The sequence below is a fragment of the Ipomoea nil genome, unplaced genomic scaffold (genome assembly GCF_001879475.1).
Source record: "Ipomoea nil cultivar Tokyo-kokei standard unplaced genomic scaffold, Asagao_1.1 scaffold1074, whole genome shotgun sequence".
NCBI classification, from domain to species: domain Eukaryota; kingdom Viridiplantae; phylum Streptophyta; class Magnoliopsida; order Solanales; family Convolvulaceae; genus Ipomoea; species Ipomoea nil.
The window spans coordinates 3,936,626-3,955,467 of NW_017617502.1; the positions used below are offsets into that span (position 1 = coordinate 3,936,626).

At 36.2% G+C, this 18,842-nt stretch overlaps 1 protein-coding gene across 1 annotated transcript; it reads left to right on the forward strand.

Annotated features, from left to right (window-relative positions):
• Positions 1-15,343: 15,343 nt before the first annotated feature.
• Positions 15,344-18,572, forward strand: LOC109182534 (cytochrome P450 CYP72A219-like). The gene is made up of 5 exons (XM_019332674.1): positions 15,344-15,692; positions 16,817-17,034; positions 17,149-17,393; positions 17,519-17,903; positions 18,020-18,572. Exons 1-5 carry the CDS (start codon positions 15,419-15,421, stop codon positions 18,443-18,445), a joined length of 1,548 nt encoding a protein of 515 aa, XP_019188219.1. The 5' UTR covers positions 15,344-15,418; the 3' UTR covers positions 18,446-18,572.
• The last annotated feature ends 270 nt before the right edge of the window (positions 18,573-18,842 follow it).

The following is an 18,842-nucleotide window of genomic DNA, read 5'->3' on the forward strand; positions in this document are numbered from 1 at the left end:
CTGAGACTCAGACTCTCAGAGTCTCAGAGTCTCAGAGACTTAGACACTCTTCATCTCTTATCTTCTCAGAGTCTTAGTCAGTTAGTCTCTCAGAGGGTTCGACTAATCGACTCCTTCGAGGGTTCTGTAGTTCACTCGTTCTGCACAGCCCTACTCTCTTGAGCAGTGGACCGTGGTGGAAGCCTCAACTCTCAAGCCAGCGAAGCGTTGGTGGAAGCCCCTGTGTCCTGACGTCCAGTGTCCCTGTGTGCTGTGTTGATTGCTTGAAGAGTGGAGTTGAAGACCTAGTTCTCCGGGAAAATATTGGAGAAATCAAGTAATCGAAAATTGAAAACATGTTTTTAATACTGTTTTTTTAGGGTTACAATTTATGATTGATACTTCATACTTGGATAGTTTGTGGGGTTTCTGTATATTCTGATTATTTGCATTATTCTGCGATTTGTGATGAAATTGTGAGTTTGTGAGCCCTAATTTATACGTGAGTCAGTGTCTCAGTGACTCACTGGCTCACTAAGCCCTAATTTTTGGGGCTTTCCATATAAATGATGAATTTGTCAAATTCATGATATATGGTTTCATGTTTATGGTAATCGGACCCTTAACTTTGTACAGACTGTATATATGTAATTATGTTACATATTGTAGTGGTGGAAGCCTAAATTTGATTAATGTGATTATGGATTTTATGAATTATGAGATTGAATTGTATTGTGTATTTGTGTTGATTCATGATTGTATGAGCAGTTGAGAGCCCTAAACCTCTTGAGTCTTAAGGCAGTAAGGTTTGGGCAATTCCATTTAGATGATGATTTGAAAAATGCAAATCTGATTATGGATTTAATGGTGGAAGTGTAATATGTAATCTGCTTGACTATGTTGACTATGTTCTATACTTCTATGTATGATTGTATGGTGGAAGCTTTAATCTAAAATATGTTGTAATATGTAAATATGTTACCTATTTATGATTTGTAATCTCAAATCCGTTTGGTTGTCTACTTTATTTGGATACTGATGCCCATCTTTATAGATGGAAAATATCAGTGCATCTGGACACCCTCCAACCTCAATTGATGAGGAGCATGGAGTAGAAGCTCCAGGTACTGAGAGAAATCCTCAGACAAATCCTATGCCTTCTCCTCCTGTTGTTCCTACAAAGAAGAGGAAAGAGGTGGAGTCTAGATCCATAGTAATATAGTATGTGATCATTTTGAAAAGATCCGTGGTCCACCTGCTGAAGGTGAAACTGAGGGACCAGTAGTTAAGAGCAAATGCCTTTATTGTGCAAAAATTTATAAATGTGAAAGTAAAAAGCATGACACTTCCTCATTGAAAAACCATATGGTGGCCTGCCTAAAAAATCCTCATTGAAAGGATACAAGGCAGTCTCTTCTCACCTTTAATACCTCTGGAACAGAAGCTTCTGAGGGGGTTTTGGGGATTTGGGCTTTCAACCAAGAGGCTATTAGGAGGGCATTATGTGAGATGATCATTGTTGATGAACTTCCCTTTAGGATTGTTGAGGGAAATGGCTTTAGGAAATTCATTTTAGTTGCTTGTCCTAGGTTTCAAATCCCTTCTAGGTGGACCATTTCTAGAGACATTTACCAGATTTTCTGACTTAGGTTGCATGCTGGTGAATTGTTTTCGACTTTGATTTAATTTTTTCTATGTTATGTCTGTTTTTTTTAGGAAATGGGGTCTCATATGAAACAAAAATTTGAAAAATATTGGGGAGATCCTGAAAAAATGAACTTTTTGATATTCTATGCCAATATTTTGGATCCTAGGGATAAGATTGAGTACATGCCTGCCCAATTTGCCCAGTTATATGGTGATGATAAAGGAAAATCATGCTTTGAAAATGTTCAATCTTCTATGGTTCTGCTGTTTAATGATTACACAGCCACCTACCATGTGCAGTCTGCATCCCCTACTGTGCAATCTACGCAATCTGAACCTGTCCATTCTCAAACTTCAGTTGGAAAACCTCAGGCTAGAATGAAAAGCCAGCTTAAAAAAGAGATAATGGAGACTGGTGGAAGCAGTAAAGAAACTGAACTCCAGATTTATCTAAGTGAAAAATTAGTGGAAGATGAAGAAAATGTGGACTTTGATGTCCTAAGATGGTGGAAGGTTAACAGTGATAGATTTCCTATACTCTCTAGAATGGCAAGGGATGTGCTGGCTGTTCCCATTTCAACTGTTGCCTCTGAGAGTGCATTCAGTACTAGTGGTAGGGTATTAGATGCCTTTAGGAGTTCCTTAACTCCTAAAATTGTTGAAGCCCTAGTATGTGCACAAGATTGGTTGAGGGCACCCAATCATCCAATCTCTGTTGAGGAAAACTTGGATGATGTTGAAAGATTAGAGAAGGGTACTCTTTTTATTTTCTAACTTTCTAGGTTTCAAATTTATAAATTGTTAATTGTTACCTTTTCTAAACTCTTTTTTTTTTTTTTTTTTTTTTTTTTTCCTTTTGGTGCAGAATTGTCCACTGGAGCTGCTGGTTCTTCACTAAGTTATGTTGGAACACTCCCAACAATTGCTGTAATACTTTTATAATTTATTAGTTTATATAACATTGCTTTCTGACTTTCTCTTTAGTTTGATTGCTAAATGTGTGGACTCTTTGAGGCAACTCAGGTAAGATTCCAGAACTGCTAATTGCTAAGTGGCTTGGTAACTTTTTTATAAATGTTGCTGCCCTTACTCAGTTAGATCTCTGGTATATCACTTCCTTTCCTCTCATATTCTCCTTTCTGTTTAGTTATGGCTATGATGATGCTTCCACCATTTGTCTGAATTAAAAGGACTTTGGGTGTTTGGTATGTTGCTCTGAGACAAAACTCATGAAGCAATTTGCCCCCAACTCTAAAATGATATGAAAAAAAGCAATCTGAGCATTTCTTATTAATTATTATTATTATTTATTATCTTCAGTTGATATGTCATATGTAGACATGTAGTTCTTTACTTCTCTTTGTTTTTATTGGCTTTAAAGTTTAAAGCCTTTAATGGTTTTATAATTGAGCAGGAAGATGAGGAATGGATGAATGCTGATTGCTGAAGGCTGATTGGTGACTAATGCTGATTGCTGATTGCTGACTGCTGAGTACTTTAGTAGTTTAGTGTTGTTTGAGAATTGTTGATTTTGTCATTTTGTGAACTTCATTTCATGCTTTTTGAACACCAGTTGGAAACTGGAATTGGTCAGTTTTAACTTTTAACTTTTGTGAATTGTAATTACAATTTGCAAATTGCAATATGTAATTATGTATCTAAATGCCTACATAGCTTTGGTAATTTAGTTTTAAGTTATTAAGTTTCAACATTTTTACAGTTTTTTTTTTTGGTATGTTTTATAATCCGACTTCAAACCGAAACCCGACCCCCACCCGACCCTATCCGAACGAGGGAAATCCGAACTTAATTCGAACGAATTGGGGTAGTTTTTCCCAATCCGAAATCCGGACGGGTGAACGGTTCTATAAACCGAACCGCCCGAACCCGTCCGATGCACAGCCTTAGTTCTTAATCATGATTCAGTTGATAACTGGTCAAAAACGAGAGGTAGAGGAACTTGCCTCCTTATCTTCTAGGTTATTATTATTATTATTATTTTTGAATAAATCTTCTGGGTTATATTATACCTATATACAACCTAATAATATAATTCATGTGTTGCACTAACCATGAAACTCAAAAACCCGTCGTTGGTTTTATAGCTTTCGGATGCCACTCGGCGGGCCAACACTACTTTAAAATACTTAGAGAATGTTTTCCTCTATTAACGAAAGACTAAAGTAATTGAGAGAATGCCAAGCACATTGTGCTTAGATGGCATGTTGTGACCTCTTCAATGTGGGAGGTCATGTGGTCGAGCCTCAGTGGAGGCGTTATTGACTCTTTGTGCTTCATTAGGTTGAGAAAGTATGTTTGAACAGATACTACAATGTAATAGAGTCAGTTGTATTAAAAAAAAAAAGTAATTGAGAGAATAATGTAATATTAGAGTAAATTACAGTTTTGGTCCTGTGACTATTGGGGTGTTGTTATTTTAATCTACGACTTTAAAAACTAACAATTTAGTACCCTAACTATTCAATTTTTATCAATTATGATCCTAAAAAGACAAATTTACCCTCAAAATTTTAAATAATAACTGAAAAATAAATTATGCACTTTTCCGGTGGAAGACGCAGGTTCGAGATCGCCAATCTGCTCGTTCTACTGTCGTCGTTCGTCGCACCATTGCCTCACCATAAAGATTCACGCACTTTCATATCCATTCCTTCTCGACACATGACTACTAGAGATAAATAGAGCTTTCGAAATTTCAAGTCTCTAATCAAATTAATAATCCGACTGAAATTAAGAAGAAACTGTACAATCCGATAAACCTCACTGGCAATTTTAATCTGATCCTAAATTCCATAAATTATTAATACATTTATTGTGAATTTTGCATAAGGTAAGAGAGCTTAGGGCGAAAAAGAATGTCCACGAATTTGATTCCGAAGCCATCATGGAGCGGCTGCGGATCGTCGTCTGAGCTGTACGGAAGCACATGCAAGCACTTGACTCTCTGGAGTCTCTGCGTGCAGTGACGGAGCTATATTGTATATGCAGGGGCCTGCCCCCCCTCCCCCCCAATTTTTTTTAGTATTATAATAGATATTTTTTTTGGCCCCTTCCCCCACAAAATATTAGCCCCTCCTAGCTTAACATTAGCCTGGTACAATAGTATCATTGAGCCTCCCAAAACAATTAAACAAATATTTTTTGTTTTGAAACTCCCAAAACAATTAAACAAATACTTCTTCTACTCTTCCAGAACAAGCATTTGGCTTCTCACTCTTGATTTCCATCTTCTTCAAATGTCTATTCTTCTTCTCTTCAACAATTAATCTGGTAAATTTTTTTTTGAAGCTTTAAATAATTACTTTTTAATTTTGTATTATTATATATTTTATGGAAGAATGCATTTATTATTAATTTCAATGTTCAAAGTTTCTTTTCTTTATTTCTTTAAGTTTATGCTTTTAGTTTTCTTCCATTAATGGCTAACATCAAACTAGCAGAGGTTGAGAAACACACAAAGAATTCAGATTAAACAACTCAGTGTCCCAGTCTGTACTCATACAATTGAATAATTCCAAACAACAAAAATGAATTTAATTTGGTTGGCAAAAAAAAAAAAAACATAAAAACCTAAAAAATACACCGAAGAAGTGAGAAGAAAGAAAGAGAAATTGCTATATATATATATATATAATCAAATTAATTAATTAAACCACAACCCAAAAACTAAAAAAAAAAAAGATGAAATTTTTGAAGAAGAAAGAGAAAAACAAAAGTGAAGATATACTTTAATTTAAATTGATTTTCACATGACAGCATGTGCAATGTAATTCAGAATCTGACACTAAACTGCACTTAGAAGGACTAAACTAAGGACTAAACTCTTAAGACTTTATTTTAATAGGTTGTTCCTATTAGTGAGGAAAAAATGGAGTTCTGAAAAAAGGAAACCTCACAGTTTGTTCGCATTGGTTCATATCATCTCTTTTTATTTTGAAGGTACATAAATTTCACTTTTAAAATCTTATTTCAATTTTGTTATGTGCATTATTTACATTATTAAAAGTGCTACTTGAATACCAGAATTCTAGATGGACTTGTGTGCATTAAATATTGTATATTTGTATCCCACTAGTCTTAAAGTTCTTTGTCCTCATCTGTTTTATGTCATTACTCATTTGATGGTTTGAATGAATAATATTATACTAATTTGTACTTTGTAGTAGCGGTAGTGCGTATGTGTGTGGGTCTTGTAGCATTATATGTTTAAATGTTTAATTGACTTAATTGGTTAGTTTAAATGTTTAATTGACTTACCAAAATATTGACATTGTGATTAATTGTGAACATAGGAAGATTGAGCTATAATGAAAAAGACATGAAGAATTGTTACTTTTTTTAAAAGAAAGAATTATGAAGATTCATCATCTTAAGTAAATCCATCTACAAGTGTTGATCAATTGAATTTTGAAAGTCGTCCTGAAAAATCTCAAAGAATTGAAATCAATGAGAAGTTTGACATTCAAGCATTAGAACGTGATCCAGGATTGCGACTACCAATATGGATGTGCCCCGTTGACAAGCATAAAGAAGTTAGGAGAGCCTATATCAAGGCCGACCCATATCAATGTTTGCTTTCAAAGTATCCAAAATCTGGAGAAAAGCATCATCGTAGTTTTCAAGCATCTTGGTTTAAATTATTTCCTTCTTGGTTAGAATATTCTCCTACTAAAGATGCAACATTTTGTCTACCATGTTATTTATTTGATACTCAAGATGGGCCTTCCGGATGCATGCTTTTACTATCAATGGTTTTCGATCATGGAAGAAAGTTAGAGATGGAAAAAATTGCTCATTTTTAGCACATATTGGGAAATATCTCACCTCCCCTCATCGAAATGCCGAGAAAGCTTGTGTGGATCTCATGAACCAACAATCACACATTGCACAACATATTGAGAAATTCACATCTCAAGAAATAGTTGAAAATAGACTTCGCTTGAGAACTTCAATTGAGGCAACGAGATGGCTTGCATTTCAAGGATGTTCTTTTAGAGGTGATGATGAGTCAATAACATCAACAAACAGTGGAAACTTTTTAGAGTTATTGATTTCATTGCCTCTTTTAATGATGAAGTAACAAAAGTTCTTGATAAAGCTCCACGAAATGCAACATATACATCACCAACAATACAAAACAAATTTTGTAAGTGTTGGCAACTAAAGTAAAAAGTGCTATCCGAGAAGAAATTGGTGATGCAAAATTTTGTATCATTGTTGATGAAGCTCGAGATGAATCAAAGAAGGAACAAATGTCAATTGTCTTGAGATTTGTTGATAGTGATGGCTTTATAAAAGAGCGATTCTTTGGAGTTGTTCATGTTAAGGACACTATTGCATCAACATTGAAAGAATGTATTTTTTCTACCTTATCTAGTCATAATCTTGATGTTCAAAATATTCGAGGACAAGGTTATGATGGTGCAAGTAACATGCATGGAGAGTGGAATGGATTGAAAGCTTTAATCTTGGATAAATGTCCTTATGCTTATTATGTTCATTGGTTTGCACATCGATTGCAATTGGCATTAGTAGCTTCATCAAAGGAAGTCATCCCTGTCCATCACTTTTTCACTAAGTTGAACTCCATTATTAATGTTGTTGGGGCTTCATGTAAGCGCAATGACCAGTTGAAAGCTGCTCATGCCTCAAATATTGCTCATTTGCTTAGTATCGATGAGCTTGAAAGTGGGAGGGGTCTGAACGAAATTGGTTCTTTACAAAGACCGGGTAATACTCGTTCTCATTTGAAATCCATATCAAGTTTGATGAGAATGTTTAGTGCAACATGTGAAGTTTTACTTAATATTATTGAAGATTGAACTATACCTACTCACCGTGAGATGCCGATGCAGCTTATGAGGTAATGACTTCTTTTGAATTTGTATTCATTATGCACCTCATGAGAAAAGTTCTTGAGATTTCTAATATGCTTTGCCAAGCTTTGCAACTCCAATCTCAAGATATATTGAATGCAATGCACCTCATGAGAAAAGTTCTTGAGATTTCTAATATGCTTCGCCAAGCTTTGCAACTCCAATCTCAAGATATATTGAATGCAATGCATCTTGTGGCATCTACTAAATTGCTTATTTAAAAATTAAGAGATAGTGGATGGGATGAATTAGTTTCAAGTGTGAAGTCTTTTTGTGAAAATGTCAATATAACTGTGCCAGATTTTGATGCTAAATATATTGCAAGAAGAGGAAGGGCTAGGCATCAACAAGATGAATTAACAGTTGGATATCATTACAAAGTTGATATTTTTAATGCGGTGATTGATTCTCAGTTGCAAGAGTTGAATAATAGGTTTGATGATAAAGCAATGAAGTTAATTATTCTAAGTTCATCCCTTGATCCAAAAGAAATGCGTATATCATTCAGAATTGATGACATTTGCAAGTTGGTAGAGAAGTTTTACCCACAAGACTTTGCAGATTATGAGATTTTGCAATTAAGAATGCAACTTGAACATTTTGAACATGTGCAACAACTTCCTGATTTTAGAGCACTAGAAAGTATTTCTAATCTCTGCCAATGGTTGGTGAAAACTAGAAAATTGGACATCTATCCTCTTGTGTTCAGAATAATAACTCTCATTCTCACACTTCCTGTATCCACAGCTACTACAGAACGATCTTTTCTGCCATGAAAATAGTCAAGACTACACTTCGTAACAAGATGGATGATCAATTTCTTAATGATTGTTTGTTAGTGTACATTGAAAAGCAAATTGCAAAGCAATTTAATATAGATTCAATTATAGATGATTTTCGTGATATGCAGGAGAAACGTTCTAAATTTTAGTACATTTGTAATGTAATGATCTATTTTGGTATATATTAAAGGAATATATATATATATATATATATATATATATATATATATATATATATATATATATATAGGGAAAGGTTCAGGTGCGGTTGATGCTTCCCGTGCGGTTGTGCGGTTGGACGCACCTTAAGTATTAACATGACGCACCTTAAATACACAAATCACCATGCACCTTATTACCTTAAGTCCACAAACAAAGCACCTTAAACACACAAATCAGTCACTTTAAGTACAAAAATCACGCACATTAAGCATAGAAGAAAACACATTGAGCACAAAACTCACGCACTTAAAATTTTAAAATGTCTCACACTAAGCACAAACTCACGCAGATTAAGTACAAAACCCACGCACCTTAAGCACAAATTCACGCACCTTAAGCATTAAATTGACGCACTTTAAGTATTAACGCACAGACCTTAATCACTAATCCACGCACCTTAAGCACAAACCCCACACACATTAAGCACAAACTCCACGCATATTAAGAACAAATCTCACGCAGCTTAAGCACAAAAGCCCCACTTTAAAGTTTTAACAACTACTGACATTAATCACTAACCACACACACCTTAAGCATAAACCCCACGTACGTTAAGCACAAACTCCACGCATATTAAGAACAAATCCCACACACTTTAAGCACAAAAGCCCACACTTTAAGTTTCAACAACTACTCACATTAAGCACAAACCCACGCACCTTAAGCACAAAACTCACGCACCTTACGCACAAGACTTACGCACTTTATATACAAAACTCACGCACATTAATCACAAAATCACTCACCTTAATTTTGACCTAGATGCAAAAATTACAAAATTACACCGCGTTTTTTTTATTATATTTTATTATTATTATAAATTTTGGTAATCTTGGACGTTGATTTAAGCGAGATGAATGACTCAGATTAAATCGCACAACCGCACCTGAGGCGTTCACCGATATATATATATATATATATATATATATATATATATATATATATATATATATATATATATATATATATATATATAATAGTACTAATTGCCACGTAATGCGGTAATTAAATAAACACGAGACCAATTAAAGTAATTAAAAGTCTTTATTGATCACAGTGAAGGCCCTAAGTACAATCTAAGTGGTTGCTCTGAGTACCGACTGACTGCGGTCGGGATTCTCTAACAACAATCTATCGATCGTCCAAAAGTCCCTCACACTGTCGCTATCGCGGGTATTTATAGCCGCGGAGCCGGAGACACAAATCCGGCCGTCCGGCATGCCTCCCACGTAGCAACCACGTGTCGCCTTCCCGGATGCCCTGCCTGTCAACGCGTAGAGTCGCCACGTGTTTCTCACCAGCTCTCTCGCTAAAGGGCTACCGCTAGGTGGTTGGCAACGCCAATCGGGCACTACCCGGTCCGGGACCGACCGGGTTCTTCTCAAGAAACCCGACCTGTAACCTGCAAAGACAAGAAGAAAAGGATAAAGGCACAGGGGTCGGGGTAACATTATGTCGGTCGGGGTATTCCCTACCAATATATATATATATATATATATATATATATATATATATATATATATATATATATATATATATATATATATATAGAATTAGGTTCTGGTGCGGTTAGGGTGTTCAGGTGCGGTTTTGCGGTTTAATCTAGGCCATTCATCTCGCTTAAATCAACGTCCAGGATTACCAAAATTTTAAAAAACGATGCGGTGGAAATTTTGTAATTTTTGCATCTAGGTCAAAATTAAGGTGAGCGGATCTGTGATTAATGTGCGTGAGTTTTGTATATAAGATGCGTGAGTTTTGTGCGTAAGGTGTGTGAGGTTTGTGCTTAATGTACGTGGGGTTGTGCTTAACGTGAGTAGTTGTTAAAACTTAAAGTCTGTGAGTTAATACTTAAAGTGCGTGGGTTTTGTGATTAATGTGCGTGAGGTTGTGCTTAATGTGCGTGAGTTTGTGCTTAATGTCAGAGTTGTTGAAACTTAAAGTCTGTGAGTTAATATTTAAAGTGGTGGGTTTTGTGCTTAATGTGTGTTGGATGAAGAACCATGCAGCACGTCTAAATGACCAAAAGCGTCTGCCAAAACCAAAAGCGTCTACCAAAAGTGCGTCTTCTTGTCCAACAATGTGCGTTGATTTTGTACTTAATGTGCATGAGTTTGTACTTAATGTGTGTGGGTTTTGTACTTAATGTGCGTGAGTTAACAGTTAAGGTGTGTGGCTTTCTTCCAAACACGCGTTTTTTTTTTTTTTTTTTAATTTTCATTGATTTGAGCCATTGATTTAGATTTGATCAACGGCTCAGATCTAACCGCACAACGGCACGGGAAGCTATACCCGCACCTGAACCCTTCCCTATATATATATATATATATATATATATATATATATATATATATATATATATATATATATATATATATATATAAATCCGACGAGTTTCTGGATTTTCCAATCAAACTATGTTTATATGAGGAATTAGGATTTATGATTTGTTCAAAGGTTAGTGAAATGGTGAGGCAATGGTGTGACGAACGATGGCAACAACAACGAGCAAATCGGTGATCTCAAATCTCCGTCTTCCACCGAAAAAGTACATAATTTATTTTTTCAGTTATTATTTTAAGTTGTTAGTTTTTAAAGTCGTGGATTGAAATTAACAATACTTTAATAGTCATAGGATCAAAACTGTAATTTACTCTGTAGTATTATTTCTCGAGTTTCGGCCGTTCGAGTGCCGGAGATTCCAGAGTCTCTTACACGATGACCACGTGGGGATATTTATACTAGGGTACAAGACTCCTACAAGGAAAGTAGGGGTGACGTAGAGCCAATTCTATAAGTGAAGTAGGGTTGACGTAGAGCCAATTTAGTTAAGGAATCCGGCATACTTAATACCATATCTGTCTAAGTTAATAAAGGAAACTACTTAAATAAATAAGGATATCTCCGTAGAATCTGCCTGTAACCGTCTCTGGACGTGCACCCAGCGGGGGATGCTCTGGCTGCCAAGGAGATGTTCTGAGGGGCCGCAGTACTCGAGCGAGGACACCCCAACCGCGGAACCTGGTCGCCTGATTGAGTTCCTGAGTTGTACCCGGTCGGGGACACACCGCCCGCGGAGCTTGGTCACCCATCTGAATCCCACAGGGCATTCCGTCAGGGACACACCGACTACCGAGGCTGGTCGCCCAACCGCGTCTCATATATGAACCCAGTTGAGGACACACCGGCTACCGGGCCTGGTTACTTTACCCGAGTCGGCCGATCTCTGCCTGAGCAGGCACATGCTCTTGTGGATGGCCATAGACGGAGCCAGAGGGGGGGCAGGGGGGTCAGCTGCCCCCCCTCACCCCACCCCACCCCTACCCTATATTGTATATAATATGTATATATAGTACATTATTCATATAAGTATTATAAAACAGATTATATAAACAAAAGCTGTGATAGACAAGGTGATAACTAACATGTATGAGTTTTGGAATGGCTTGGGTTCGAGTCTTTGCATTGACAATGTCACAGTCTTCTTCACTTTTTTGATTAACACAATTAAATTTTGGCATGATATATATAACTTCCATTATAACTTTCTTTATATTAATAATGGAATATATTAATAATGGAATGTGTAATTTATAATGTGTTTTATATTCGAATTGTTTTATCAAATTAATTATGTTTCATATTTTGTTATAAATATTTTTATAAAGTTTTAATATGTTTTATTTTTCGCTATATCCAACAATATTTATTGTTATACTTTTTAAGTATTTCATTTTTTTTAAAACTTTCTCTTTTATTTTAATTTTTTTTCCTCACTAAAAAAAAATTCTGAATTCGCCATTGAATCCATCCTTACTTCTTTGCCCCCCCTCAACATATTTTCTGGCTCCGTCCCTGTGGATGGCCGCTTTACATGATGAACGAGAATCACCCACTTAATAAGTATCAGGCCGTGCCCGAATATGACTGCCTTGCCTTACACTCCTGATCGACTGTCTGATTTGGGGTATCTATCACCCATATTCTTTCAATTGTGGCATGACTGTCTGGGTCATCTTGGGCAGAATATGATGGGTCGGATCATATCTAGTCCTGCTAGACATAACCTTTCGAGATCTCATGTATTTTCGCCAAATATGTGTTGCATGTGTTGTTGTGCTAAAGGTAAATATATTGTACGCCCATCGCGTACTAAGGTTGAACATGAATTGCTTATTTTTCTGCAAAGGTTGCAGGGCGAAACCTAAAGTTCACACACACACACACACACACTAATGCTTTATGAAACTAATTGAAATTGCACCGTGGGTCTTGAATGCAAGTTAAAACCTAAAGTTCTACTTGGTTTTAATTAAGAAATTAGCGTACCATTTAATTAAGTAATTTTTAGAATGAACAAAAAAATAAATTAAAGGTAAGAAATTAAAATCAGGAACACAAAAAATAGATTACACGCAGTTCGGAGCAAAATCTCTCACGTCTGCGAGGCAACTCACGTTAGTCCAATCCACTAGATGTTTACCAAGATTAAAGGGGTTTTGTATACACACACCTTAGCCACAACAACCAACTTTCACAACATCTAACTTAGGAGAGGTGCGTGCAACGCATGATACAACTGACCCAGCTCCAGGTAGATTGATCCGACGAGATCATCACTTTAATTCAATATTATAATATGATAGATTAGTGAAGTATCTCAGAAATCCATGAAGTGAAATGATAAAGAAACCACCTTTTATACTCATTTTCACTCCACCAACTTTCCCAAATAAATGCTGACCACAAACCATTAATAAAAGACATCCACAATATATATTCAAATAAGGCTGAATAATACGTATCCAGAGGCTGTGCCAAAATGCTTAGATTATACCTTGATGAGTCAGTCCAAGATTATAACTAAATTAAATTCTAACCTTTTAACAAATAAATTAGCCAATTTATAATAAGCTTTAAAGTGTATCATTTGTAGACTACTTACACTAATAATGAAGTGAATAAGTACGAGAATGTACACCACCTTTCCCCTATCTCCAAGATGCACCTGTCTGTGCTTTGTTTAAGGATGATATTCTCTGTTGGGATGAACAGATAATCAGAGACATCTTTGAGGAAAGGGATGCTAATTTGATCTTGAGCATACCTCTACCTCTATTGAAACATAATGACAAACTAATTTGGAACGATGACCGCAATGGTTCGTTTACTGTCAAGGGGTGCTACAAGGACATATCTACCTAGTTCGATCATTCAAACAGGCTACCGTGGACTGTGATGTGGAAACTCAACATCCCCCGGAAGATTAAGTCTTTTGTTTGGCAAGCATGTTCGGGTTGTTTACCTACAACGGATAGATTGAGGACCAAGCGTGTTCAGTGTCCACCTGAGTGTCAATTGTGCCAAGGCAGCGACGAGTCCACACTTCACCTTTTCACAGATTGTATTTATGCTAAAGCCGTCTAGAGTTTAAGTGGGTTGCCTCTTATTTCTCAAGGTGTTAACTCTTTCACTCACTGGCTTGATCTCCAATTCAAGAACCTGGATCCTGATAAATGTTGTATGGTGTTGATACTGTGCTGGAGGATTTGGACAACCCGCAATGACAAGGTTTGGAACGGTAAATTGACATCCCCAAGCAGTCTGTTCGAAGGAGCTATTCGCTATCTCTCTGACGGGGTTCAGTTGCCCATAACTTAGCTAGGAAAGCTTGTTCTATGGCTATGCGTCAGGAGTGGACTTCTTCCCCTCCTTTCATTGTTAATCACTTGTATTCTGATTTGAATTAATGAATCTTATTTCAAAAAAAAAAAAAAGAAGAGAGTAGAATATCCCTCTGAAAAGTGTCTCAGAAATCCATGAAGTGAAATGATAAAGAAATCATCCTTATACTCATTTTCACTCAACCAACTTTTCCAAATAAATGCTGACCACAAACCATTAATAAAAGACGTCCACAATATTTAAATAAGGCTGAATAATAGATCAGACCACCCAAAATTTGTTGAGAATCACTGAAGGATATACGTTGACTCTGATCCAGTGTATCCAGAGACTGTGCCAAAATGCTTAGATTATACCTTGATAGGAGTCGGTCCAAGATTATAACTAAATTAAATTCTAACATTTTGACAAATAAATTAACCAATTTATAATAAGCTTTAATGTGTATCATTTGTACATTTACCCCAATAATGAAGTGAATAATAGTACGAGAATGTAGCAAAATTCTCTTTGCTGGTAGATGATATTTGATACGGAGTATAGTGGTGCCAAAAATGAGTGTATCTTTATAAATAAAAAATGCCGGAATGTAACACTCATAATAAATAAAAAATACACATTTCATTTAAGACACTAAATTATTATTGAAGATGTCATCACTTATCCGGTGTATGCTAAGCTTAACTGTTAAGCAAAAAAGTAAATAAATAAACAAATAATGTGAGATTGACAATCACTTTGTAGTCTAGTGACTCTCATAAATGGGTTTGAGTTTCTGTAGGGGCGATATTCACTCTTTGTGCTTTAATAAGTTGAGAAAATAGAACAAATACTACATTGTAACAGAGTCAATAGTATTAAAAAAATAATATAAAATCAAACTATATATAATATGGTCAGACTTGTGTGAGACCGTCTCACAGCCAGACCCGTGAAACAAGTCGAGTCGGTTTCACACAAGTTTTTACCATATAATTATAAGGGCTTTAAAAGAATCTTAAAAATTAAGCAAGCCATATAACTTATTTCTAAAAATAAATAAAATTGGTCAATAGGTTTTTGATAAATGTGGCTCACAGGCTCAGCTTCTACTGGTTGGGTGTGTATATATATAAATTAATCTCAGGCCCCTCCTCTTCAATTATATATACAGAAAGTAAGAAGAGATTTACAACAAACATTTCTGCTGATTTGAACACAGTACAGATGGAGATGGTGTTTGGTCTGGCAGCTGTTTCTTTTGCTGTTATTTTCTTGGTGTACCTATGGAGAGTGCTTAACTGGGCATGGTTTAGGCCAAGAAAATTGCAGAAGTGCCTCAGACAGCAGGGCCTTAAGGGGAAAAAATATAAGTTCATCTTTGGGGACCTCAAACAGGTAATCAAGAGCACCAAAGAAGCAAAGTCCAAGCCAATGAATCTCTCAGATGATATATCCCCAAGAATACTTCCTTTCTTCATTGATGCCATCCGAAAAAATGGTATGTTTCACAAGCTTTAGTGTTGCCTGATGATTCTAAGGTTTAGTATTATCAGCTCGAATCGGCTTCTATATTGTTAGAAATCTAATGATAATGTGAACGTGGAGCAAAATCATTGTGCGAATTTGCTACTATTGTTTAACAACTAATTTTGATTTGTTTGACTACGGTTAGTTGTTTGACCAACCAGGTCAAACAGTCAATGCGAGTATTTGGTTAGTCAGGTTTTTGTAATACCTTATTATTTTAAAATGTTAAAATTCAAAAAGCTGCTTAAAATAATTTTTTCGATCAACTTTTTAAAAAATAAATTATTTTCTCCAAAACGATTCTTTATAATTTTTTTTTTAAAAAGACGATGTAGACAAGTTCAGCAGTCCCGTTACTCTCTCTTCACGGTACTAGCAGGCAACGGGGTGCTTGGACCCGTCGACGGGACTCATAAGCCCGTTGCCTAGTACCGTGAAAGTAGGACCCGTCGACGGGACTCATAAGCCCATTGCCTAGTATCACGAGCTTCCTAAGCATAGGAGTGTTAAACAAACAAAGTCTTAATATTTGTAGACTTGTTTGCTAAGAGCTTGTGGTTTTGCATGCCACGTTTAGTCAACTTTCAAATTGTTACTATATGTGGTCCAAAGAGTCAATTGCACCTCCACTGAGACTCAAACTCACAACCTCTCATGTGGGAGTTCAACTTGGCATTGGACTACAAGGTCCTTGATGGATTACATATATATTTAAAATTTCGGTTAACCGAAGTTTCGAACTGAATTAACCGTTAATCGAAATTTTAAAAAATCTTTAACCATTAACCGAACCGAAAAAGTTTGGTTAAAAAACAGTTGACCGAATTTTGTCGGTTCGATCGGTTAACCGAAAATTTACTGAAGTTTGCACATCCCTAGGATCATGCGTGATTAAAATTTGATAGTTGAAGAACCATGAGTAACACTGGATTACTGATATAATAATTTGAAAGTTAAAAGATCATGAATGATCAATTTAAAAGTTTAAGACTAAATATGATAAAGCTATTATACTCGGAGGACCTCATGGTATTAACTCCTGTATGCATACATAATAGAAAAGACTGACAGTTATCTAACTGGAAACATATGTAGGTGAGAATTCGTTTATATGGCTTGGGCCAAACCCAGTGGTATTCATCAAGGAATCTGAACTCATAAGGGATGTCTTAACAAAGCATACTGTGTATCAGAAGCCTCCTTCCAATCCCCTCACCAAATTATTAGCCCAAGGAGTTGCATCTTACGAAGAAGATAAGTGGTCCAAACATAGAAGAATCATCAATCCAGCCTTTCATATGGAGAAGTTAAAGGTTTCATTTTCCCCAACTACCTATCATTTCATTCTGCTTTTAATTTGTTCTAAAATGATGAATTATTGTTCATAAGTTTGCATTATATTTTACCATTTTCTTAATTAAATATAGCATATGATACCGGCTTTCTACTTGAGCTGTATCGAAATGTTGGGCGAATGGGAAAAGAAGATGGGCAACCAAGGTTTAGCCGAGGTAGATGTGTGGCCTCACCTTCAACACTTGAGCAGTGATGCAATTTCCCGAACCGCATTTGGAAGCAACTATGAAGAAGGAAGGAAAATATTTGAACTTCAAAAGGAACAGGCCGGGCATATAATAGAAGTTTCTCGCTCAATATATATCCCGGGATGGAGGTAAACGAAGCTCTTAAAATTTTTTGGATTGGTCATGAATTATGCCCCGAGAGCAGTTTTTATGTTTCTAGCTTGATAATTGAAGTTGTGGTTTTTTGAGTTAGTGAATTATTATATTGATGCAGGTTCTTACCAACAAAGAGGAACAGAAGAATGAAGGAAATTGAGAAGCAAGTTCAAGCATCAATTAGGTGTATAATTGACAAGAGAGTGAATGCAATGAACGCAGGGGAAGGTAGTAAGGATGATCTATTGGGCATATTATTGGAATCCAATTTTAAAGAAATTGAAAGACAAGGAAATAAGAATTTTGGAATGACTACCGGAGAGGTGATTGAAGAGTGCAAGTTGTTCTATTTTGCTGGCCAAGAGACCACCTCTGTGTTGCTTGTTTGGACTATGATCTTGTTGAGTAGGTATCAAGAATGGCAAACAAGAGCTAGAGAAGAGGTTTTTCAGCTATATGGCAAAGATAAACCTGATTTTGATGGATTAAATCGTCTGAAAATTGTAAGTGCATTAAACAGTTTGGTATATTTAGTGCATATAATATATAAAACATAAATGTATAGTTTCACTATCAGTTTTTTGAATCTCCACACTAATGTGTACATGGTCAAATACAGGTGACAATGATTCTAAACGAATCTTTGAGGCTATATCCACCTGCAGTGTCGCTTGCTCGAAGGACTAAACAAGAAACTAAGCTAGGAGACCTGACACTTCCCCCCGGAGTTATTATCTCAATGCCAGTGATCTTAAATCATCATGACGAGAAGATATGGGGCGATGATGCAAAGGAGTTCAAGCCAGAAAGATTCAGTGAAGGAGTGTCAAGGGCAACCAAAGGACAGCTAACGTTCCTCCCCTTTGGCGGAGGACCTCGAATATGTGTTGGGCTAAACTTCGCAATGCTTGAAGCAAAACTGGTGATGGCCATGATTTTGCAGCATTACTCTTTTGAGCTTTCCCCATCGTATGCACACGCCCCCACTACTGTTATAACTTTGCAGCCTCAGTATGGCGCTCCGCTTTTACTGCACAAACTGTAGTTAGGAATATCACATATATTCAAGCATGAAGGAATATACAACTTTCTTTAAAGTTAAACTTATAATTCTGTAATTAGTATGTCAACTGTGACGAACTTAGTTGAGATGACCCAATAAATTTTTATTTTAAAATTTGACTAAGGTGGAAATTGGTATACCATTCCCATCTCCTAGATTCCCTTTTGTTTCATAGATTCCCTTTTGTTTCATAGTGTCCATTGGTTTTTATTTTTCTGACATCCGGAAACCCTGCAAGCTGCACCACAGTATTTCCCTTATTATGAAGAACCTTCATCCGCTTCGTTTGAAATTGTTGGGTGAAGGTTTGAATGGACAAGTTCAGTACCTTGTTTTTCTGAAATGTGGTACGGTAATAGCTGCTATGCAAGAATAAAAA